We start from the raw sequence: 26725 nt of genomic DNA on the forward strand, positions 1-26725 counted from the left end.
GAATAAATAACTCCAATATTGAATAATGGAAAAATGGCCTTTATTAAAGTACTTCACAATAACACTTATACTTTGCAACTAGCTTGCTTAATAACCAAACTGATTGATAGCTCAAATGGAACTCTCCCTTCGCCTCTACTGTCGCGCCTTTTATACTTTTTGATTTCTCATTGCATACTTCCAGGCTTTTCCATTCCAGAACTTACTAGTTAGTTTCAGCTACAAAATCGCCAGCCACAACTACGTTTATAACTTCTCATTTGAGTAATACTTGCACAAATTATTGCCCTCTCTTGTGACAACTCAGATAAGATATATGCATGTGTTTGTGCATTGGTTCTCCGCTGCTCGTATACGTACATATGTGTAGACCAGGGCTATTCAAAACTGAAAGTGCACCTGTATTAGTGAGAGCGCAATCGTAGCGATGATCGTGCGGGTGAATTGATTTTTCATTTAGTCGCTTACTAGCAAGCAACGAGCTAACAACAAGCATATATATCGCGAATAATTTTTCATATATATTTTGATACCGATCAGCCGATACCCACCACCGATGTTGCTACGCCAAGTGCCAAGCGACGACTAACTCAATTAACGACGGCAGAGCGAATCATATGCGTGTGAATTGAGAGGGCACAATTGTGCTATGAAATGAATAGCCCCGGTATCATTATGGAGATACATAATGATTGAATTATTGATGTGAATTCACGTCACTGCTTAGCATCGGCCTGGAGATGGCAGTACCCCTTAGTGTTGTTAATATTCGTAACAGTATGTTATAATCCCATTTTGTTTATACGTTTGACGTATCACGTAATTTTCTTTCGTATGGTTGCCGATCCGTGATCGTATGTTACGATTCGAGCCCTGAATTAAATAAGCATCAACTTATTCATTGTAACGAAAAACCGCATAAGTGTGAATTTTTTTGCCTTATCGCACTTACCTAATTTTATTTCAACCATTACTTAATCTGTTATTATCAAACAGCTTATAAGTACTAACAAGTGCTGCAATTTTAGCAATACGCGTGTTTTTCTACTAGAGAGTGTAGAAGAAATGCGAAACCGGTTCAAGGTAGCGCAGAAAAAAAAATATTTTTATTGCCGTTATTACCAAATTCAAAAAAGTCACCTGTATCTTAATCGTTATCATTGTCATAACCGCCATTATTCCATCTTCACTTATTCCAAAATTTATACAAATAAATATGTAAATTAATATAAACATATTATTAATTTAATTTTATCTCAATTTATTAATTTCAAAAACTTGGTAAAATTAAATTAAAGAAAAACTCTGTAATAGAATATAAGTATTTTGTGAGTAATGTTAGTCGTATGTCAATTTTGATGTAAAGTAATATATTCTAACGTTAAAATTACCTAAAACGTAAATAAAACTTTAACGAATCGCCAATTTGATGGGTCAAGTTAGTGTTTTTTTTTCTTAAAATTTAGCAACCTACATAGATACATGGAAATGATTACTGTACCTTTGAATAACTTCGTTTCTACTAAGCGCCAATCCTATTTTTAGATAGCTTATTATATTTGCATTTTGTTCTCTGATTCTCTACCTAACCAACGCAGCGCTTGGTTTTACTTTTAAATTTAATTTTAATTTAAGCAGTAAAGCGCATTGGACTTATAATTCATACTTTTTCTCAATATAAAAATAATCGCTAAGGATTGCTAAGCCGAAACAAAACATGTTTTTTTATTTAAATTATATTTAAAATTGTTTCTTTCCTTTGCAATCCAATTCTAACATTAAATAAAAAAGTATGAAATAAAGTACTATTTTAAAAATCGGGCCCTCTTTTATGCCCGTTCTCTTGTACTTCCAAAATACAACCTGGAGCTCACTGGAGCTAAGGGCGTTCGATATGACAGCTGTCAAATCTTCCGCCACCTTCTATCATTACATTATGGTCACAATCCATGATGCAATTACAAGGTGACGGACGTTGGCAGCTTCTCTTTCTAATCCGCCATATTGAACTCCCACTCTGAAACTCAATTTGTCTCTTTACAAAACTACTGTTTTATTCAGAGGAAAAAGTTTAGTAAAAACCATACAAAGCAGTTTTCCTCCAAAAGTATGCAAAGGCATCACTTTTTTTTCCAACTCTATTTTGTATCGACTTGTCTATCATTCAAATTCGTGATAAAATTATTTTGTTTACTAAATAAAATTTTAGAAATTTGGATATTTTCGTTAAAAAATGAAGGCAAAATGTTTAAAATCCGCCATTTACTTTCTAAACATTTTTTTACAAGTTGGTCTTCTCGTTTCCTTTTCCAGGTAATCTGCCTTTTGTTGTCGCGAGTTGGATGCCAATTTGGGTTGCGCACATCCAAATATCCAAACATGTCTTCCACCTATAGCAATTTTTTTTTATTTTTTCGACCGAAAGGCAAGACAGGAGTATAAAATATGTCTCGGTCGCAGGCAAAGTCGATTAGTCTCAATTCATTGCAAGAGGTATTGTTGTAGGGGTTGAACCTCCCGGATTTGCGGCCAAATATACGTTTTGTCCCTCGCGTTGAAGTTGGCAGACACGACTTTTTAACATGTGCGTTACACGCGCTCCTCTTTCTACTACTACGAATCCGAAACCAAAGCCTGTGTTCGTTTGATTGACCACTTTCATTGGTTATATTTACTTTATCGGTACGTCGCATCTCCTGGATCTTGTTATGTTTTCAATGGAATGTGGTTTTACGTGGCAGATGCTCATTATAGCGCCTAACGCAGTTTGACATGTAAAGTGTATCATCACACCTTTGTACAGCAAGCTGTTAGCTGCGGATTGCTTTGGCAAGAAGTTCTCAAAGATATTTTTATTTTATTACTTCACCAAGCATCCCAAAAGAATATCTCTGGTCATTCTCACATGAACGGCCACTATAAGGTTTCCTCGGTGAGTGAACTTCTACATACGACCCCAACCTCCTAGGATCTGTGCGTCGACAGAATATCACCCCTCCACTGGTTCCCTACTTAGTAGTTATTATAGCAGGGAGTTATAAGACTAGCAACTTATAATGTATCCGCCGATTTGATGCTGATAAACCGACACGGAAAAAAGTATTGTAGGTTTAGGAGTATTTATAGCTGCCCTGCAAAATCTCCACTGACAAACACTTTCAGTTTGCCCAGGCCAAGAGATCAGCCTAACGTGGACGACGCTGCGGTGATCGGGGATTTCAATTTTCGGCTAACACCGAGCTAATGGCAGAATACTCCACTCCCAACCCTGCCGTTCAGTCTGGACCCATCCGTGATCAGGTTCACCAGCTTCTCGTCCATATTAATTCCCAACTTCATTCATCCCTTAATGAATTATGAGTCGTCAATGTAGACGGATATTGATCCGGCATGCTCCGGAAACTAGCTACATTAAGGTAATAAACCGATCCTCTCGAGAACGATTTGATATGACCGCGTTGAACCCTAGGTTTGGTGATTTTGGTCGCTCCGTACTACAGGTATGCCTACCGCGTGAGTATCCTAAGCCCCTAAATCCGTTTCTAACATTTCCTGAAGATATAGACTGCACCTTTTTACTTCAATTTTAAGACCTTTCGAATTGAAAAAGAGCTCTCGTGGCTCCTAACAAAGATCCGAGATATGGATAGTGATCTTGTCAAAGTAGCTGCTTCTTTTACGACCAGCTAGCTATACTACGTCAAATAGCAGGCAGTATAAGGAGAGGAGTGTGGCCTTTATTAAGTTAACCCATACCGTGCGCTGACTTAATCTTCTTGTAATTCATTTTGTCCTTCGGAACACAAATTAAGCAAAATATTTCAAGTTTGCCATATACACTCGAATTCAAAAGAACTAGGTCCAAGAAGCCTATGAAGAAAGAATATTAATCTATCTTTGAGTGGCCGGCCTGCATGTTTTATGCAAACTTTGAGCGGAATCTGCTTGGGCTGCTGAGTTCTCTAAGAAACATTTTATAGCAGAACTAGAAGTTTATTCGGAGAGCCTGCAATTAACATATATTAAAATAAAAAATTTTCATGAAACATGTAAAAAATTTACTTATTTCTTTGCTACAAAATAGTACTAAATTTAATACAACTTCACAAAAGGGCCTCTTCTTTTCTTCCCCTTTCTCTCATCCTTCGTTTTGTATGGGAGTTTTCAAAATGAGCTGTCACTACATAGACCACCTTGTCGTTATTACATCATGGTCACAATCATTGTGAATTCATACAAGTGAAAAATCTTTCTACTCCTCCATTGCCATACCTACCTATCAAATAATAGCTGACAGGGAGAACGGCTGCCGCGAATGGCCAGAGAATGGAAGAAAGGTTTGTTTTTTGCTCGCCGTTATTAAATTGAAGTGCCATGAATTGCATATTTGAGCTTCAAATCAGCTTTTCTTTTAAATGTGTATACAGAAAATTAGACTACATATTGACATTCATTCCTAAAATCAAGTTAATAGATTAAATTTGAGCAGCCAGCTATGCAAACAATTTAAAATATGTAAATATATATACCAGTCGTCTACAAAAATATTTGAAAAACACTATTGCGCAAATGATTTAAGTAATCGAACAGCGATTGAACAGGTGATTGAGGTTGTTTACTATTGTGAACGTTTTTATCAAACATTCGCCACTTGTATGAATTCACAATGGTCACAATCGAACGGGTTCGAGAAACTTGAGAAAATATAATCAAAAATCGAATGTCTTAGTACAAATACAATTTTTTAATATAGATTTTAAGTAGGTTAAAGCAATTTTCCTATATTTTTCAGTTACTATCTTGAAGATATTGGAAAGGGGAAAATGAATTTATTAAAATCGGAAAAAAATTTATATGGATACTTATCGCGTTTTGAAATGAAACTCCTCATATCAGCATTGTCTAAACAACTAGTTTTTTCACAAAATTTTCATATTTTCTTTAGTTAACCAGCAATATTTTTTCTAATTCGATGATCTTCATGGCATATTCCGTTTAATTCCGCCGTATTTAAATGAATAAAAATGTATCCAGTTTTTTTGCATATTTATATGTATAGCGCAAAATAACAACAAGCATTTTTATAATTTACTAAATAACATATAAAAACATACAGATATAAAAAATTAAGAATATTTAACTGGTTTTATGAAGTTTGTATGTTGGTAAGAACGGAATATAATAAGTCCATTTCCATCTAAAAGTAAAAATAAATCGATAGAAAAAAAAAATAGATTAGGCTTAAGTTTTTTTTTATTATTTATAAGTCCATACCTTCTTAACGTATCCATACAACATGGGAAATCATAATCTGTGGCAGTGCCGTCATTGATATTTGCATCGCCAAGTGGCATTTCATTGGCCCACTCAATAAGACCTCGCTCCTCGTCGGAACCTGATACATAAGGCGTATAGAATATTAATATTTAAGTTATAAAACAAACAAATAAGGATGGCTAAGTTCGGGTTCAACCGAACATTACACACTCAGCTGAGAGCTTTGGAGACAAAATAAGGGAAAACCACCATGTAGGAAAATGAACCTAGGGTAACCCTGGAATGTGTTTGTGTGACATGTGTATCAAATGGAAGGGATTAAAGAGTATTTTAAGAGGGAGTGGGCCATAGTTCTATAGGTCGACGCCTTTTCCAGATATCGCCATAAAGGTGGATCAGGGGTGACTCTAGAATGTGTTTGTACGATATGGGAATCAAAGGAAAGGTGTTAATGAGTATTTTAAAAGGGAGTAGTGGGCCTTAGTTCTATAGGTGGACCCCTTTTCGAGATATCGCCATAAGGGTTGACCAGGGGTGACTCTAGAATTCGTTTGTACGATATGGGTATCAAATGACAGGTATTAATGAGTATTTTTAAAGGGAGTAGGCCTTAGTTCTATAGGTGGACGCCTTTTCGAGATATCGCCATAAAGGTGGACCAGGGGTGACTCTAGAATGTGTTTGTGCGATATGGGTATCAAATTAAAGGTATTAATGAGAGTTTTAAAAGGGAGTGGCCCTTAGTTGTATATGTGAAGGCGTTTTCGAGATATCGACCAAAATGTGGACCAGAGTGACCCAGAACATCATCTGTCGGGTACCGATAATTTATTTATATATGTAATACCATGAAAAGTTTTCCTGCTAAGATTCCAAGGGCTTTTGATTTCGCACTGCAGAACTTTTTCATTTTATTCTACTTAATATGGAAGCTGTTTTTTCTAAAGTTATATTTTGCGTCAATAAACTAATCCAATTACAATGTTTCGTCCCTTTTTTCATATTTGCTATAGAATTATGGCGTTTTTTTTTTCATTTTTCGTTATTTTCGTAATCAAAAAAGTGGGCGTGGTCATAGTCGGATTTCAGTCATTTTTTATACCAAGATAAAGTGACTTCAGATATGAGGTGCGTGAACTAAGTTTAGTAAAGATATATCGATTTTTGCTCAAGGGATCGTGTTAAGGGCCGAGCGGAAGGACAGACGGTCGACTGTGTATAACAACTGGGCGTGACTTCAACCGATTTCGCCCATTTTCAAAGAGTTATCGTCATAGAATCTAAGCCCCTACAGAATTTCACAAGGATTGGTTAATTTTTGTTCGACTTATAGAATTAAAAGTATTCTAGACAAATTAAATGAAAAAGGGCGGAGCCACGCCAATCTGAAATTTTATTTTATTTTTGTATTTTGTTGCACCATACCATTACTGGAGTTGAAAGTTGACATAATTTACTTATATACTCTAAAGATATTAAATTTTTTGTTATAATTTGACTTAAAAAAAACTTTTTTTTAAGTGCGCGTGTTCGTCATCCGATTTTGCTAATATTTATTTAGCACACATATAGGAATAGGAGTAGCGCTGTTGCCAAATTACGGCTTGTAAAGCTTTCAAATGTGGGCGGTGCGTTGTCCAAAATTTTACTACTATTCTATTCTACGGCCTAAGGTCAACCCACCCACCAAGTTTCATCGCTCTATCCGTCTTTGGTAATGAATTATCGGACTTTTTGTGTTTTTCGCAATTTTCGATATCGAAAAAGTGGGCGTGCTTATATTCCGATTTCGTTCATTTTAAATAGTGGTCTGAGATGCGTGCCCAGGAACCTACATACCAAATTTCATCAAGATACCTCAAAATTTACTCAAGTGCGAACGGACGGACGGACGGACATGGCTAAATAAATTTCTTTTTTCGCCCAGATCATTTTGATATACCGAAGTCTATATCTATATCGATTTGTTCATGCTGTTACGGATTATCGTTATGCGAACAAAGTTAATATACTCTGTGAGCTCTGCTCAGCTGAGTACAAGAAGGCGAATGGACATTTACCTGGTATAACATTATCTAAGAAACAGCCTAGCAAACCACCCACCAAAATTGTAGTACCCAACAAAACCGAAAGCGTCGAATCGATTGTTTCATTTCCAGTATTTATTGAGCCAGGATGCTGCTGCATCCATTTACATAAAACCATTGGAAAGAAAATTGATAAACCGATTATATAGAGATTCCGTGCTGAACGCAAATCCACATATTGCAATGTGGAAAGACCAAAAGCGATTATCATGCCAAACATAACACAAAAGATACCGCCAACTACCGAGTCAGGTATCATTATAAAAACTGCACCAAATTTACCAATAACACCCTGAACTATCATTATTAGGGCAGCCCACTGAATTACGCGGCGTGAACCAACCTTTTAAAAATGGTTTACCAATATTATTTATGCGAGTATGACAATAAATTACATAGAAACCAACCAACCTTAGTTACACCGATGGCACCCACATTCTCACCAAAGGTATTCGTGCCATTCCCTGCTCCCCAAATTCCAGCAAGAACTGTTCCAAGACCTTCGGTGCCAATTCCTCGATTGATGGCATGCAGTGGCGGGGAATGCGCACCTAGAAGTATGCATATTTATAACATACATAAATTAATTGATTAAGTGAAATGTCACTAAAAAATACATGCGTACCAGCCATTTGAGACACTGTTGGGTAATAACTCAGCGACTCAACTGTGCAAGCCAACACTCCCGCTAACATTCCCAAAACTCCCGAAAGAGTTACAGTCGGCAATCCAAACTGAAATGGATATGGAACATAAAACCATTTGGCATTTGTCAAAACCCCCAGGCGCACATCCGTTCGAGAGGGATGCCCAGGTTCGAGTACATTTGTCACTGTCAAAATACCGCAGAGTCCCCACATTATAGCGATGGTAAGGAGAACCTGAATGTAAATAAAATAAAGTCATAAAAACTCTTAGGCTGACGGCAGAGCGCTCGCTATAAGCTATGCCAGGCAAGAAGCGATTTTTATTTCCATATATTTTACAAGCATGAAACGTCTCTGGCACTCTGATAACCTTTACAATATTCCATAATTTACATAGCTTTCTATCTTTATACCATATCAACGCTTCTCGCTTCCAATCTGTCGTCAGCCCGTACAGATTATCGCATTGAAGTGAATGCATGCATTAGTTATTGTAACATTCGCAGCTCTTAAAAAGTTTCGTACTCACCGGAAACATTCTGAACACCTGAGAGTAACGGATTTCAATGGCATGACCCTTTCGATATGCTGGAAACGGCACAGTTACATTGGCCATTATTTGGGAGAACAATGTTAACATGGCAGTTGTGCTATAAAGAAATTATAAACAAGGAGTTAAAATAAAATAATAAATCCGTCCATAATTAAGGTTCGAGGTTATGAGTTTGCAATTTTGTAATTTTGTGCACATTTGACAGTGCTGTAGTTATTGTTGCAAGAGCTCATATCTTCTTCCCCGTAGACAGTCGACCGCTGAACCATATTCGATTATAGTGGATAAAAAAGCAGTTATATAAATCGAAACATTTTTAAAAAAATATCACAATCTGTTTCGTATAAGATAACTGTTTATAATAGTCTAAACATTTGGCGATTAACTTGCATAGTAAAATTAAATGGAGAAGATGGAAACGACAAATAGTCGATTCCACTCCAAACGACATTCGTAATAGTGGGGTATAAGAAACACCCACCAATGCTTTATTTTCGGGTTAAACATGATCGGATATCTTTCTGGCCAGTTGGTTATCCTCTCATTTTTATTACCATGTTTGCTGACATTTTTGGCTAACCTCAGATAGAAATTCGACCTCGCCTGGACATATGGAAAATATATCTAGATAGAGTTAATTAAAACCCTCGACCTTATATTATACAAAAGGTAAGTTAACTTTGTTTTGAATAAAAATATATTTTTTCTTTGGCCCCAGATATCGTTAATTATTTGGTTGAAGGCAGGGCTGAATTTAACAAATCAGCTTGATAAGGTTTATATTATTTATGTTCAGTATTTGGAATGCAGTCTAAAGAAATGCGATGGACGAAGCAAGGAAGGGAGAAAATTTTAAAGTGTGACCTTTACTGGAGTGGCCATGCAAATAGGCGAAGTTTCGGAGTCGGAGAGAGTTTGTCGCCAATTACTGACGTTCACGCCTGTGGACGAACGTCTCGCCGCTATCCGCATAAAAGCGAAATTTTTTAATATATCATTCATCTGCGGCCCAGCACCGGCAGAGGAGAAAGACGATGATATGCATATGTAAAAGTGGTTCTTGGTGACTGAACGCCAGGGTGGGCAATGAATAAAAATTGTATCTTTTGGATTGTGGCTGATCGCCTTCGCTGGTGCTCGAAACATGGTGAAATCCAGCATGAGGTACATGCATAAAACGATATGACTGTCCCCCGATCGAACTACACACAATCAGATCGACCACGTTGTGATAGACGGACGGCGTACCGCCAGTGTTTTGGTTCTGCACACGATCCGAGAGCCTAACAACTACTCGGATCACTATCTCGACACAGCCCGTCTCTGCGAGTCTAAAACCAAAAAACCAGGGACGGAAAATAATTATTTTTTTTTTTCGGAGTGGAAAAAGTCCGGGTCAAAAAATTGTCCTAGGTGAAAATGTTTGAGTTCCCAGGTATCTCTATCGCAATATCATGTCGAATCATGCATCCTTTTTCTTTTTCGAACTTTTTCCATAAAAGTCCACATATAAAAGTAAAATCTGTATTTTCATTTTTTTAGCCGATAGAACTAGTTCTTTGTTATCAAGCGGGACTTTTATTTCGGCCTTAAAAAATAAAAGTCTTGATTTAACTTTTATTTCGGGACTTTTATTTTTAAAATTCCGAGTTTAACTAGTTCTATCGGACTCAAAAAATAAAAATCCGAAAATAATTTTTATCTTGATCCAAATATATTTAAATTCCAAAGTTAATAGTTTTGCAAGGACTTATATTACAAAAGGAATAACAGTTTCGGCCCGTGCAAAAAACACAAGGAAATCTAGACGTCGAAAGGCTGCAATCGCAACAGACTGCCAACGATTTCGCAACTTTAATCTCACAGCTGCTCTCTAAGAGCACAAATCAACCCGACGGAATTCAGGAGCAGTGGAAGAGTATCTCTACAGCACTTCGTTCTGCTGCCGAGGAAATAATTGGCGACCACGAAAAACAACTGGTACGATGAAGAATACCGCATTGCAACCGAAAGAAGACGCTCCCTTCAGAACATTTTAAAAGTGAGAGCAATAAGAAGAGGGTGTGAACGCTACGCCGAGTTGAAAAGGGAAGCCAGAACCGTATACAGGGAGAAAAAATATAACCTCCTGTCAAGCGTATTGTGCGAAAAATTGAAGCCACCGTGAATCGGCTGATTGGACCACATTAGTGCGTATTCAGACCTGATAAATCTAACATCGATCACACTTTCACTATTCGTCAAATCCTGGAAAAACCCGAAAAAGTAATTGGCACAAATCGCCTCTTCGTCGATTTTTAAGTCGCCTTCAGCAGCACGAAAAGAAGCTGTGCAAAATGACGTTGAAAACACTATCAGCTCAGTCAGAATTGGGATGGACCTCTTCGAAACTAAACAAGGTTTCAGTAAAAGGTAACCCCCTCTCGTATCTTTAATTTGATGGTGGGGGAAATAACACGGGCTGCAGAGCTTAACCGCTCTGAAACTATATTCTCCGAAAATGTGCAATTAGTAGCGTATGCTGAGGACATTGATATTATCGGCCTACACACCTGCGCCGTAATCTCTGCTTAATTCAAACTAAAAAAAAAACAAGCGGAAAAGATGGGTTTGATGATGAATGTGAAGAAAACGAAGTACCTGCTGCCGTCATTTCGAAAAAGTAAAATACTTCGTTTATTTGCAAACCAGCATTAACACAAACAACATCAGCTTTGAAATTCGCCGAAAAACTACTTACATACTTAATTGGCGCTTTTCTGTTTAAACGATTATGGCCGCCCAACAAGGCGCGTCAGTCGCTTCTTCGTTCTGCCAACTGGCGCAATTGGTCACACCAAGGGAGTTTGAATCGTTTTCCACCTGGCCCTTTCAGCGGATTGGGGCCGCCCTCTTCCTATGCTTCCTTCCTCTATAAAATCTTAGCCGGAGCGTCATCTTTCATTCGCATAAAATGGCCTTAGCCGCTGCGTTTTAATTCGCTGGACTATGTTGATGGCTGCATAAAGCTCGTACAGCCCATCATTAAGGCTTCTTCGGTGCTCGCCAACGCGTAGAGGTCCATAAATCTTTCGAAATACTTTTCTCTCGAACACTCCCAGAGCCGCTTCATCTGATGTTGGCATGGTCCATTCTTCTGCACCGTACAGCAGGACGGGTGCGATAAGTGACTTATAAAGCGGAGAGAGGACTTTACTTTTCAATTACGTACCATGTCCAAAGTAGAATTTATTGGCCAGAGTGATTTATCGCTGGATTTCAGAGCTGATGTTGTTGTTGATTCCCAAATAAACGAAATCTTTTACTATTTCGAAATTATATTTGCCAACAGTAGCGTGGTCGCCAAGGCGCATATGCGCGGACTCTTTGCTCGATGAAAGCCGGTACTTCAGACAGCTAGCAGAGCAAATAGGCAATACGACTTTCCGCATGATAAACGGCAATGCCCCCAACAGAACTGGAGATAATTGTCACAGGTCGCCAGACATTTCTACATTCAGCGCAGGGCTCATAAACTACGTTGAATGGCACCCGATGCTTATTTTAGCACCTGACCACCTGCCCATACTCCTTTCAATACGGCGACCTGCCAATTTTATCACCTCTGAGAAGCGAATTTTTATTAATTTCAAAAAAAAAAACTAACTAGGAAAGCTGCACAAACTTCATAAATCAATCTTTTGCTGCTCTCGCCATCCCGACTGATGTCCGGCAAGGCGAGCGTACGTTCCGCACGGTCATCGCTTCAGATTCTGCACGCTTTATTCCAGCCGGTAGAATACCACCGTGGTGTGATGGTAGCGTGCTCCGCCTACCACACCGTATGCCCTGGGTTCACACCCCGGGCAAAGCAACAACAAAATTTTAGAAATAAGGTTTTTCAATCAGAAGAAAATTTTTCTAAGCGGGGTCGCCCCTCGGCAGTGTTTAGCAAGCGCTCCGGGTGTATTTCTGCCATGAAAAGCTCTCAGTGAAAACTCATCTGCCTTGCAGATGCCGTTCGGAGTCGGCATAAAACATGTAGGTCCCGTCCGGCCAATTTGTAGGGAAAAGCAAGAGGAGCACGACGCAAATTGGAAGAGAAGCCCGGCCTTAGATCTCTTCGGAGGTTATCGCACCTTACATTTATTTATTTTTTTATTTAGAATACTTGAAATCATATCTCATTTCCCTTCTGAAACTGCAAACTTAACAAGAGAACGTGAATTTGTGAGACAACTCGACCCACAGACCGCCATATTAGGAGTGGATATTATGCTACTGGTAAATGAACACAAACGTGCCAAATGGGAGGAACATCTAAAGAACTGCAACCTCTCTGCGGGTATCGGTAAATTATGGTCAACCGTCAAATCTTTGTCCAATCCAACAAAACACAGTGATAAAATATCCATGGCCTTCGGCGATATAACTTTATTTAAAAACTTATAATACATTCTTCAGTGGACTAGGCCATCGTGCCAACAGACATTGTCATGCCACCCATTACCTGTAGTCGCTGTCGCTGTAGTCCTTTGTCATTCCCGAACAATGGAAACGGCAAGGATAAACCAACTAACGAAGGCGAGTCATATCGATCGTTATGACTCTTTTCGCCTGTAGCGAAGACATTGGAAACCGTCTTGTTTCTTCATCCCCGCTTCTGTTTAATTTCGACATATCAAAACTCCCTTCCCACCAGAAGAAGTTACAATCACTTCCTATGCTGACGGCTGCACGATTATAGCAACGGGGCCAGGTCCAGGTTCAAAAGATGGATTAGTTTCTAAAATAAACATATATCTCCCAGATCTTCTAATCACCGACAAAATCCGCGGACACTCTGTGTACGACGTGGAAGGAAAAGATGACGCAAATATTGGACGTTCACATCGATGGTGTGAAGCTACCGACTGTCAGTCACCCAAAGGTCGTAGAAGTAACGTTCGATAATACTCCCACCTTCAAATCGCATGCCACCGAAATTGTATCTAAAGTACAAATCCGTAACATAGTCCTCAAGTCTCTTGCTGGCAGCACTTGGGGACAAGATAAAGAAACGTTGCTAACGAAGTAAATTGGCCGACCGCTCATGAGCTACGCGTCACCAGTTTGGTCGCCTGGTCATAAAAACACATACTGGAAAAGGCTGCAGGCCTATCAAAATGCTGCAATCAGAACTGCCACGCGATGTCTCCTTATGACCGCCGAACACCACCTACATAGTGAGGCCAAAGAATTAAATATTAAAGAGCACAACGAAATGCTGAGATGCAGTTTTTGCGACACTGTCACAAACCAGGATGTCCTAGCGAACAACTGCGATTTAGCACCACCTCCACGGGGTTCAAGGAACATCTCCATAAGCACAATGATGAGAACCGGGACCTGACAACACAGCCGTTTGATTCAGACAAGCTGAACCAGGGCTTAGCCAAATCCAAATAAGATCGGTAAATGTTTTAGCCGGGACGCGCCCGGTGAACCCTGTTATTAATATACAATATCCTACCTTGCAGAAGAAGAAAGCACAATACCATGGGAGACACAAGTCACCCTGGCCCATCTTCGCTCTGGATACTGTAACAGGTCAAACTCTTACTTGGTCAAAATCCACCCCGACATACATTATGTATGTCCTGCATGCGATGTCTCCCCACATGACACCAACCATCTTTTCAATTGTAATGTGGAACCTACGCCTCTAACACCAACCTCCCTATGGTCCGCTCCTGTTTAAATTACCAGTTTCCTTGGACTCCCGTTGGCAGACTTTGATAACAATTTGTTAGTGGTCGTTCCCATTGAATGGGGCGAAGCATTGTTAACACAACAACAAAAGGTACTTCGTTTTGTCCTCATTCACCATCAATTCCATATTTGTCTCTTTCTTTATCCAGTTGGAGTAAGCAGAACTAACGGCGCGGGTGTTCAGGCCGATGATATCAATGTCATCAGCATACGCAATTACTGGCGTGGCACGCTTTCATTGTTTATTGTTGCAGAGCGGTTAAGTTCTGCAGCAAGTATAGCTTTTCCAGCATCAAATAAAAGGAATCGCATGATAGGGGGTCATTCTGTTTGAAACCTCGTTTAGTTTCGAACGGCTCGGAGAGGTCCTTCCCAATTCTGACTGAGCTGATGGTGTTGTTCAACGTCATTTTGCACAGCCGTATAAGTTTTGCGGGGAAACAAAACTCAGAACTAGCGACATATAGGCAGCTCCACGCTGTCGAAGGCGGCTTTAAAATCCTCGAAGAGGCGATGTATGTTAATTATTGATTTTGCGATAGGTGACACAGTTTGCGGTATCCCCTTTCGTGTGGACTGGGCAAAGAACACTTAGATTCAAATCGTCGGGCATGAACTCGTCCGATCATATTGTAACGAATTTAGTGAAACTCCGCTTATTTTACACCTTGTAACAACGCTCGTATCGCTAAATTGTTGAATAAATAACTCCAATATTCAATAATGTAAAATGTTCTTTATTTGACTACTTTGAAAATACTTCACAATAACACTTATACTTCGCAACCAATAGCGTGCTTAAATGAAACCGATTACTGACTACTCAGCTTCTGCTGTTTTATACTCTCTGCCCAAATGTCCAGACGCTTCTTCTTCTAGAATCCTCTACCTGATCACCAGCCATATGCGCTTGCATTTGTAGTGTGTAACCATATGCGTGTGTATATGTGAGCGAAGTAGTAGCTGATGATGACATGCGTTTGTGAGAATCTCTCTGCTGCTTGTTTGTATGTGTGTACATGATGATTAATGTGTTTATGTAGCTTGCTTAAATGTTGTTGTGCCTTTATTTAATAACCTTAGAGATGGTAATATTCGTCACAATATTGTAACGAATTTTGGGGAAATCCTGTTTGTTATGCACCTTCTGCTAACGTTCGAATCGCCAAACTGTTGAATAAATCACTCACAATATTCGGTATTGTAAACTAGTCTTTATTTAGTTTACTTTGAGAGTAGTACTTCACAATTGTACTTCACAACCAATAGCCTGTTTAAATCAAAACTGATTACTGATTCCTCAGCTTGCGCTGCTTTTTTACTCTCTGTTGCCTCGTCTGCATATTTCTCCAAAGGCCTACACGTTTCACCTTCTAGAAGCTCCTGCTTGGTTAACAGCTACTATATACATGTATATTTGTAGTTTATGCATTTCTCATAGTCATATGCGTGTGTATTTGTTGTAATATTTCCGAATAATAATAAAATTGAAGCGCTGAAGTTAAGCGTCAGAATGATATTCCTCTTTTTTTGAATAAATTCTTTCCTATTTATAAAAAAGTTATTAACCTATACATATATACATTCTTACATTAAATTTACATATTAGGGGTGCATGACTCAACAGTGAGAAATGCTTTGTCAGCGAATTATTATATTGACCTTCATATTGTCAATATGATTCCTACTTGAGCAATTTGGGTATGACGCATTAATGCATTGGGCGACTTGGCAAACGCGAATGAACTCATAGTAGTTATCTGGGTCAATGAACGAATGTTTGTAATGTTAAGCGTGTTTGAAGTGAGGTGAATTCCACGCGATACTACACCATCGGCCTTTTAAGTGAGCGTATATAATTTTATGCTTAATTATAAACGGTCACTCCAATGTCACTGTGATAAGTGTGCCGTGTTGTTGCATTTTTCGCTGAATGACCCAGTCAACTTGCTTGGTGTTACCAAATAATTTTTTGCATTCAGTTGTAATTTATGTCATACTGGTAAATAAGTTTATATGTTTTCTTTTTGCTTTTATTCGTTTGCATTTGCTTTACATACTATGCCCATTATGCTCATTCTCGCTTTTTCATAATAAGCTGACCTTTTCTATTTTTTTTGTGTATTTACTATGATGAGTAATTTATTATTATTATTTTTTTTTTTTTTTGCACAGCCGACCCTTAAGAGCGTCGACTCCCTTCAAAAGCGGCATGTGTTTACAAATTATTATGGAGTAACTGTAACTTTGTGCTAACATGGGTTAGTATTTTTATTTCTTTTGTTTATTTACATTTTCTTTCTTACGTATCTATGTTGTTGAGTAAATTGGGATGCTTATAGTGTGATTGTTTTGGTTTTCAAATCATATGTATTACTAGTAAATGTTCTATACTGTGTCATGTAATATGTTCTATACCGGATTAAACCTATTCGTATGGATTATATGTGTGGGTTGAAGTAAAAATATTTTCTATTACTATATTCATCTCTAAAAAAAAATATTTTCCTATTACTATTTTCTATTCTACCTGTGGATAAATAAAAATATCTTTCCTAAAATTATGATCTCTCTAAAAATTAGGTTCCCTATCTGAAGCATCTCATACTTATATCTATTTTTTTTTTTTTTCTTTTTTTTTCTATTTCTAACTTTAATTATTTTTATTAAATAACGGCTTTGTTATTGTCATTGTTATTTCATTGTGCAGGAATTTTGGAGCTGAGGTTGACGGAAGAGCAAGGTAGTTTATATTAGTGGTAGTAGTTTAGCTGGTTAATGGAAGGATGGTACAGTGGATGCAAAAATTATTCTATTTATTTTTCTAATTTTTCCATCAATTTCTTTGATCTTATTAGTCATGCGATTTCTGCGGCGGTCACCAAGACAGAAACATGAAAATGAGCGCGACTAGTGCAAATTTATATAGCGCTTTACATATATTTTTCAGGTTCTCTTTGTGACTTTTTCTTCATAAATCTTTTTTTTTTTTGGTCTTATTAGCTGGTTGTAAAATTTTTGTATTTTTTTTTTTCATATGTCCGCTGACACAACTTTTACCACGGCTGTTTTATAAATTTTTTTCCTTTGACAGCCTTCAAGGATGTGATCTTGATAACTTCCATGGAAACTACTACTGTGAAGTGTGCAAATTATTGATTTGCCATTAAATTTGGGAAGGTCTAATGAAGCTGCCTTTAATGTCGTTTGCGACATTTTGAGGGTGCTGCGTAAGGGGTTATTTTTAGTTATTTGCTGCTCTTCCTCAGCTTTGGGTTTAGAAATTTGAGAAGGAGAAAAAGGAAATTTTTAGACGCGCTGTTGCACGTTTTTCAATTGGCTATATTTCAATTTCATATAGTTTCTGATTATAGTGGCTATTGCGATGACTAATAGCCCGACTACGCAAATCATTGCGCCTAGCCAAACATCTGGAATTTTTGGGGTAATTTTTGTGTCTAATTGGTTTGGTGGCTCATATTTAACTATCCTGTTTTCTGTTCCTGAATTTTATGAACTTTCTTTCCCTAATTCATAACCAGCTATCGCTATCATGATGCCTTAAGCTATTTTAGTCCACCAAGACATTTTGAAATATAGTTAATTTCCTGCTTCTATGAGTAAAAAAAAATTTCCATGAAAACGTCTACTAAGTTTAGACTTCAATAAAGTTTTCCTTTTTTTATGTAAGCATTCCATTTTACTTTTTTATTTAGTTAACGCTATTAAAGTATAAAAAATTATGTTTTTAATGGAAAAATTTGTTTAATTTAAAAATTGTTTGGCATATTTTTTTTCAATTTACAAAATATTTTAAAATTAATTTTTATGCCATTTTGCTGGTTTATTTTTCTTTATTTAATAACATTATAGAAAAATTTGTTTCTAAAATTTTAATTTCCTTAAAAAAATTTTACAATTTAATATTTTTGATATTACATTTTTTTTTAAAAAGGAAATTTATTTTATTTTTTTTTTAATTTACTTTACAAAGTATTGTTTAAAATTAAATTTTATGCTATTGTTATTATTTTTTTTCTACGCCACATTGGGCTTCAATTTTTTCTCTATTTTTGGATTTAGTTTGTGCCATTTTCAAGGCTGACATCAAACTTTTGGAAAAAAATTTTTTTTCATACTACCATATTAAAAAAATTCCTAAGCAAAAACTTTCGTTTTTGCTAATGGTTTAGCGTCCATAAGGCCTCTCAATTGATTCTAATCTTAAATATACATGTAATATAATAACTTTTAAATATACTTATTTAAAGCTAACAGCCGCCAGTCGTTCTTGAATCTTCTTTATTTTGCTGCCAGGCTAATGGTCAATTTTCCATTTCTCTATGCTGCTAACTGCTTTCCTTTTTGCTGCTAGTCTATTGGCCAATTTTGTATTCCACTTCTCTATGCTGTTAACTGCTGTTGCTGTTATTTTGTTTCAATCCCATCAAATCTCTTCTGGTTGTTGAAAGTCTATCACATCTTTTCTGGTTGTTAAAAGTCCATCAAATCTTTTTTGGTTGTTAAAAGTTCATCAAGTTTCTTCTGGTTTCCAATGTTTTTGTGGGATTTATTTATACCAGAATATCCTCTAGCTTCGAACCAGTTTATTGCCATTAATTTTCATACTTTTTAAAATAATTTTAAATAAAAAGAACTTGGCAGGATCTCTCCAGTAAGATCCTTCAAACAATTTTCGCTTGTTAGGCAAATTTTATGTTTTAAGGGTCCAACTGGCAGGATGTTCCTCCAACTATATTTTTTAGTAGTTTTGCCAATTTCAAATCTAGTCTGGCAGGATCGCCATGTAATATTTCCGAATAATAAAAAAATTGAAGCGCTGAAGTTAAGCGTCAGAATGATATTCTTCTTTCATTGAATAAATTCTTTCCTAATTATACAAAAGTTCTTAACCTATACATATATACGGGGTATTCCATTCCATTTCGACCAATTTTAAACCCGAACCCTTTAGAATTTGCTGAAAGTTGTTCTTCTTTTTCTAGCTTACGAAAGACGTTTTTCAGAAGTTTTTCAAATTTTTTTATCCAACTCAAAAAAAGTTATGAATTTAAAAAAACACAGTTTTTGTTTTCAAAACGCTATAACTTTTTCAAAAATTTACCGTTTGGGATCACTTTTTTTTTTTAAATATGTTTTTAAATGTTCTTTTCGGAAAAAATACAAAAAAAATTTTAAAGTTTTTTTTTTCAATTAAATAAAAAAAAAAAAAAATTCTCGGCCCACTCCGGGATTAGTGGGGATGATTGCAGAATTGATTGAAGTTTTTTATGAGAAAAAAAGGGCGAAATTCGAAAAATCTCGAAAAACTGAAAAATTACAAAAAAAAAACTTTAAAAATTTTTTGGAATTTTTTCCGAAAAGTACATTTAAAAACAAATTTAAAAAAAAAAGATCCCAAACGGTAAATTTTTGAAAAAGTTATAGCATTTTGAAAACAAAAACTGTTTTTTTTTTAAATTCATAACTTTTTTTGAGTTGGATAAAAAAATTTTAAAACTTCTGAAAAACGTCTTTCGTAAGCTAGAAAAAGAAGAAAAACTTTCAGCCAGTTCTAAAGGAGTCGGGTTCAAAATTGGTCGAAATGGGATGGAATACCCCACACATTCTTACATTAATATTTACATACTAGAGGTGCATGACTCAATAGTGAGAAATGCTTTGTCAGCGAATTATTATATTGACCTACATATTGTCAATATGATTTCTACTTGAGCAATTTGGGTATGATGCATTACAGTGGCTGCTTCATGTTTTTATTGTTGCGTGATTATTTACTAACAGCCTAGTGTTACGCACGCATTTAACGTAGCCCTGTAGGCAGCGTCTTTTCTTTCGATTGCAACGCGACATTCTTCATCGCACCAGTTGTTTTTCTGCGGTCGCTGGTAACCAATTTTTTCCTCGGCGGCAGTACGAAGTGCTTTGGAGATATGCTTCCACTGCTCCTGTATTCCTTCGGGTTGGCTTGTGCTCTCAGAGAGCAGATGTGAGAGTCGAGTTGCGAAATCATTGGCAGTTTGTTGCGATTGCAGCCTTTCGACGTCTAGCTTTTCTTGTGTTTCATGTTCCTTGGTTTTAGCCGCGCAGAGGCAGGCGCGTATTTTGGCTGCGACGATTAATGGTCCCAGTGGATGTTAGGTCGTCGGATCGTGCGCTCATCTAAAACACTTGACACCGTCTATCACAGCCATGTAGCTTCATGTGTGACTCAAAAGAGCGTATTGAAATAAGTTCATGAGTCACATGTGACTCGTTTCTTTATACAACTTAAAGACGTGTCGTTATATATTTGTAAATTCTATGTGAGCGTATATCAAAAGACCTAAACTTTAGGAAAATGAAAGAAAATTTCGAAATATTTTTTCTGATACCTTTTTCTCATTTTCTTCAGTTTTTGTATATAATTCTAACTTCAATTAAACAAAAAAGCACACTCATACACGCCTTTGACGTTTATATATCAATTTACCGTTATTGTGATTCGAAAACTTAAATTATTTCTTATGGTCCTATATGTTCACATGTGACTCATTGAACGTGGTAAACAAAATTGTTTTTGCTACGTTCAGGAGTCACATTTGACTCACAAAATAAAATAGCCAAAATAAGGTTAATATATGTCAAATTATTTATAAAAATAATATTTTATAATATATATTCATATTATACAATTAAGCAACACAAAAAAATAATGGGCGTGCGACATTCTCTAAGCGCTTTGTATGGGGGTAGGGAAGTTGTTAAAAATGATTTCCGGCCGTCACCTGTTAATGTGTCCGCCATGATCGTACTCTACACGTCATATATCATAACCGCTTTTGTTGTTGTTTTCGTGATAAAGACACTCTCCGAAGGTTTGGGAGGGTGTTCCGATGATGATGAACCTTTGCCGGATATAGATCCAATATGTTCCAGTAACAAACAACATTAAGGTATTAGCCCGACCATCTAGGGATCGAAAAGTAGCCCTACCCCCAAAAACGGGTTCAGCATTTCATATATCTTTATTAAGTCTAATGGTAACAACCTTACTGACTAGACAAAAGTTCATTTAGTACTAGTTTAACAGTTTTAAAACGAGATTTACTGAGATAAGTAATAAAACTCAATGCGTGCATTAAACAGACACCTTGGCATGGCAAAGCCCAGATAAAGGCTTCTGGATAGGCGATTAAGTTCTAGAAGACCTCTTAGTAGAGGTGCAGAAATTAAGTAATTCGAACGCAGCGCCTTAACGTGGAATGTACTGTGAAAACGGAGAGCTCTCTTACGACCATTGAAAGTCAACTGCCCAACAGATCATGGCACAGGGTTATTATGTCAAAAATATACATTACGTTTTCAAACAAAACGCCTGACTTCAAGTGGCAAGACATTGGATAAGCATGCATCTAGCATTGTAGGGTGGCGGGGGATTAACGAAGTGCACTAAGGTATAGGACTTTCTTGGTATATGGATCCTTGAAATCCTTAGCATAGCGTTACATGCTTACAAAAAGTAAAAGATGGGTCAAAAAATACGCCAAGATCGCGAAACTCATTAATGACGCAAGAGTTACATTTGAAATAGAATACACGAAATAAACCACATTCATAGGCTTAGTATACGTTATGTGACGGCATTTATTAATATTGAGTCGAAGATTATTTTGGAAGGCCCAATTAACAATAGCATTCAGATCTTCTTGAAGACGCAATGCAGGAGATCCTCCGAATGAGTTTTAAATCTTCCCCATAAAGCCAATAATTCTATATGTTTATGCATGAGCTAACATCGTGAATAAAAATGAACATCAAAATTGGACCAAGGATGCTACCTTGTGGTACACCCGATGCAGCTGAGAAATCATATGACTTACTTTTCTCGATTTACAAAGTTCAGGGAAAATGCTAACATTCGACCCTCTATCAAACAAGTTAACTAAGTATTTTAGTTATAAATATAATAATGCATTCTTAAATTTCATTTGAAATTATGTAATTTAAAGGCAAGTAGAGAAATGCGAGCTTTTTGGGTGTAGCGCTGAAATCTCTCATATTGTTTGGTTCAGGTTTAACTAATTTTTTATTAATCTCTTCTTCGTTTCTCTACATATTTTAATGCATGCAATATGTTCTTTGATTAAAGCTCTAATTTAACTTACTGACTGGAACGTTAATACCTGTTCCCTGCGAAGGTTCCTCAAACACCTTAAAAATTATTCGCTGACCCTTCCTTTTCTAATACATTGAAACCAAAGAGGAGTAAATTCGTGTGTAATGTACCACTTAAAGAGATATTTTTAAACGGCTTCTACTCATTTTCATGTAGTATTTTTGTTTGTTTTAAGGATTGAATTAATTAAGCAATTAATCCTCTTTCCAACCATCACAATACATATTAATATAAACTTCTGACAAATATGTAGAAGGTTATTTTCTAATATCCGCCAAATGAACTTCTCAAAAAGTCCAAACTGACCTCTCTTAATATTTCTATCTTCTTTGATAAAACAAAGATTGATCCCAACGGCAACAGAGAAAATGCTCATAAAATTCCCCGCCGTCTCATCCTCCTCAAAACAGGAAGGAACAAGTCAGAGTTCGTATTTACACACACACTCGCAGCATATTTGGATGGTTTTCGCTCATGCACATGAACTGTGTGCTATCACACATGTGTGTGCCTTGTATATAAAATATTTCTGCACATACCCATGTGCTGTGTAAAAAATAAGATTTGAGTCGTGTGAGTATTTTCCTTTCAATAAAACACACCCAACCTGAGTACTTTTTACAGCTACAAGATCATTGACTTTCTGTTTTTGTTTTCTCTTAAAATTTCTGCAATTTTCTTCTTGAATATTCTGAATATTTCTCTTAACTTCTTTTCGCAAATCATTTATTTCCTGATGAGTCTCTTCTATTATAATTTCATCTAATATGTCATTTAACGCTAAATCGTCTGCCAACCTCATATCCAATCCTGTTAGTATTTTGAATGGTGAGCACTGGTGCAGTATTACTGATAATTTGCTGCACACGACCAACGTATTTATACCAATGAGATGGATTATCGATACACAATAGCATTGCCAAATGTCCCGTATTGGCCGGGACATCCCGTATTTTTTACAAATTTTAAAGTGTCCCGCCGGGAAATGCTATGTCCCGGCATTTTCACAATATAAAAATTAATAAATTACAATCTGCTACGAAACATGGCCATATTTGCGGCTTCGATTGTATTCAGCTCATTAGCATATTGCATGCAACTCCGTAAAGCATAAAAATTCATCACTACTGTGATTCTGAATATTTTCAATGTTTGAGGTTTCGCACACCTAAATATTCATGTTGCAAGGTAAGTGTTGTGTTTTGAAATAACGTTTCGAAAATAAATCCACAGAATATTGAATTCGCATTAAACAGAGTAAACGTATTAAATGTTAGCCTGTTTCATAAAAATATTTGTTATAAATAAATGAGTTTAAAAAGTTTAATTATATCTAAAAGTTATTTCGCCGATTGAGCAACCCATACAAATATATAGGTGTTTCTTATTTTTCAAAAGTCCCAGGAAATTTTTAAAAATCCCGGGAATTTGGCTCAAATTTGAGGTTTGTCCCGGGAACCCGAAATAAAAATCTGGCAACCCTAATACACAATTTCGCTAACATTGGAACTATAATTATGTGGATACGCTCCACCTGCCCATTACCTCTTGGGACACCAGTCGCAGTTACTAAATGCTGAATAAAGTGTACCCTGCAATATTCCTCAGAATCCCCAGCCGTAAATGCTGCTCCCCTATCGGATATTATTCTTTTTGGATTACAAAAACCATTGACAACTTTCCCAAACTATTAATAACTGATGCAGCGTCTGTTGACCTTAGAACTTAGAAAAACCATCAACAACTACCAGAATATATTTGTACCTTTTCGAGGTCAAATCCAAAGGGCCTACATGATCTATGTGAAATTTCCTAAAGATGCATGTTCTTTATCGATTGGAACGAGAAATCCTTCCTTCCTTCCTGCTTTTCCATCAGTAATAATACACTCAACACAATTTCGAACTACCCTGTTTACTTTTGAACGTAATTGTGGAATATAGAATTCTTTCTCCAAGCATTCCATCGTTTACGCCAAAATGTCCTTTACTATGCACAATCTTAATTATCTCTTCCTCCATAGCAGACGGTACTACTAATAGTTCCGTCGTTGGATCTTTATATAGCAAATCATATTTCACAAAAAATTCTGAATACTGCTCTCTCTCAAGTAATTTCCGTACTGTCTTAATCCATTAATCGCTCATCTGAGCCTCCTTTAGGCGATGTCTAATTGAAAAAAGTACAGTAAAATCAACAAATCGGTTCTGTTGTTCTTGACTTAATACTGTTTTCACACAGAAACTTAATGATCTCATTTCACCTTCTAATGAAATCATAAATTTTTTGCTTTCACACAGAAGTAACTGCTCGATTAGTATGAAGGATGAAATGTAAAGCGAATAAAATGACAATGCTATATGACAGACAATCATGGCGGAACGATACAAGGTGGCAGCATGGTGACATACCTACATACATAAATAAGAATTCCATGTACTTTGTTTTTGTAAATTCCATGGACAAATGTCAGAATCGTACTGCGCCGGAAGTTGATGTATCAAATCAAATAAAAAAAGGTTATAATCAGCTGTTCGATGCGGCCACCTTGTATCGTTCCGCCATACATCGTTGACAAGTGACATTTTTAAGCTCTGAACACACCAAAAACTAAGAAATTGAACGCTCCCAACAGAGTTGCATTGTGCTTTTGACTTCATTAAGCATTCGATTAGCTACTAATGAAATAATTATAGATTCGAATTTGTGAGGAAGATTGAGCTCAATAAGCGTCTTAATGTAGAAAAATGCCTTTATTATTCAATAAGCCGTCTGTGTGAAAACAGTATAATAGAGATTCGGTGAAATTGGTCGAATTATGGTTAATTCGACCGAGTTCTTTGTCAAGCGAACAAATTAGTTTAGTCATTTCAACAGAAGAGAAATTGTCGCTCTCAAATTAACAAAATTCTGTAAATTTGGCAGATTCCTAATCAATCTAACTGATTTTTCTGATAACACAATTGATCTCACTGGTAATTTCAACAGCGATCAAAAGTCAATACATGAGCCAAATTCAAAGAGAATTTTACGCTCACTGCGCTCTCTACTTTGTAATTATGACGATGGTGCCATTTGTTTAAAAAAAATACAAAAATAAGAAAACCACCAAATCGAAAAAACACACAAAATGGGAAAGCAACAAAAAACTAGTTTTTCAGTTATCAATACAAAACGAAAAACCCTTTTTTGAATTTACTGTCCAAAAAATTATGAGATACCGGGACACCTATTGATCGGGTACAATTTTGCAACTTCTCCTCAACGCGAAATGCAAAGTTGCGCCCTCTTGTTGCAAAAGTTTTGTTTGAACGAACAGGATTTTTCCAAAGTTAGTAACAGTTTGCTCAAGTTTTTACGAATTTTCACTCACGCGAACGAATTTAATAAGATAATAAAAAACATCCTTTTTTAATGTAGATGTTTCCGACAATATAAAAGTTTGAGTTGTTTTGGAATCGTTTCAACTTAAAGTGTTATGAAAATTAAACTTGTCGAATTACATGTAAAGTTACTCCAGTGGTGAATTAACTTCTAGCGATTTGATTCTTTACTTCTCTTATAATTTACAAGTTCTCTATTTAAAATTGTATGTCAAACATTTATACTACAAGTTGTGTTCGAAACAATCAAGTGTGGCAACTACATGCGAGAGAAGGAATTGAGAATGAGCCCGCATTCCGAAATTGTTGTATTTGTAATCGAATTTGAAAAAAATGTTTGATGTCGTAGAGCTTTTGAAATTTTTCGATTTATTACATTTCTCTCATATTTCGCTACCAGTGTTCGGAGTATTTAAAACTGTTACCTGAGTAAACGACTATGCCGGGGTAAAAACTAAATTTTCGGAGTATATTTTTTCTTCCTTTTTGAAAGCGGCATCAAATTAATTTGGTGGCTTGGCGAACCCTTCGATTGTGTTTTTGCCATGAAATGTTTCTCAGCAAAAAAGTTATCTGCCTTATCAGATGCACATGGAGTCGACCTAAAACCAATGCTCCCATTAGCACACCACATTCGGGAAGAAAAGTGAACTCCTCCCCGGATATTTATCGTAAAAAAATAATAATTATTATTTTCGGTTTACCATACATATTTCATGATCTTTTAATGATAGAAGGTTAAAAGACCAGGGCAGATTCCTGTAGGAACGGAAATGGCAAAAATTTTATATATTTTTTCTAACTTCATGATTGAAAAAATGTGTGCACGTGAAAAAAATAAGATTTTCAATGAAAAGTAAAATTTTAGC

General features: G+C 36.5%; 1 protein-coding gene across 1 annotated transcript in view; it reads right to left on the reverse strand.

Annotated features, from left to right (window-relative positions):
* Positions 1 to 5029: 5029 nt before the first annotated feature.
* Positions 5030 to 26725, reverse strand: part of LOC137242015 (solute carrier family 23 member 2) — a 52064-nt gene continuing 30368 nt past the window's right edge. Inside the window, exons 3-8 of the mRNA XM_067769380.1 lie at positions 8541 to 8661; positions 7990 to 8245; positions 7776 to 7915; positions 7338 to 7707; positions 5275 to 5395; positions 5030 to 5197 (exon numbers count right to left, since the gene is read on the reverse strand). Coding sequence (XP_067625481.1) covers positions 5137 to 5197; positions 5275 to 5395; positions 7338 to 7707; positions 7776 to 7915; positions 7990 to 8245; positions 8541 to 8661 — 1069 coding nt within the window. The 3' untranslated portion in view covers positions 5030 to 5136. The remainder of the gene's footprint in view (positions 5198 to 5274; positions 5396 to 7337; positions 7708 to 7775; positions 7916 to 7989; positions 8246 to 8540; positions 8662 to 26725) is intronic.

The sequence above is a fragment of the Eurosta solidaginis genome, chromosome 1, assembly GCF_040869045.1.
Source record: "Eurosta solidaginis isolate ZX-2024a chromosome 1, ASM4086904v1, whole genome shotgun sequence".
Lineage (NCBI taxonomy): Eukaryota > Metazoa > Arthropoda > Insecta > Diptera > Tephritidae > Eurosta > Eurosta solidaginis.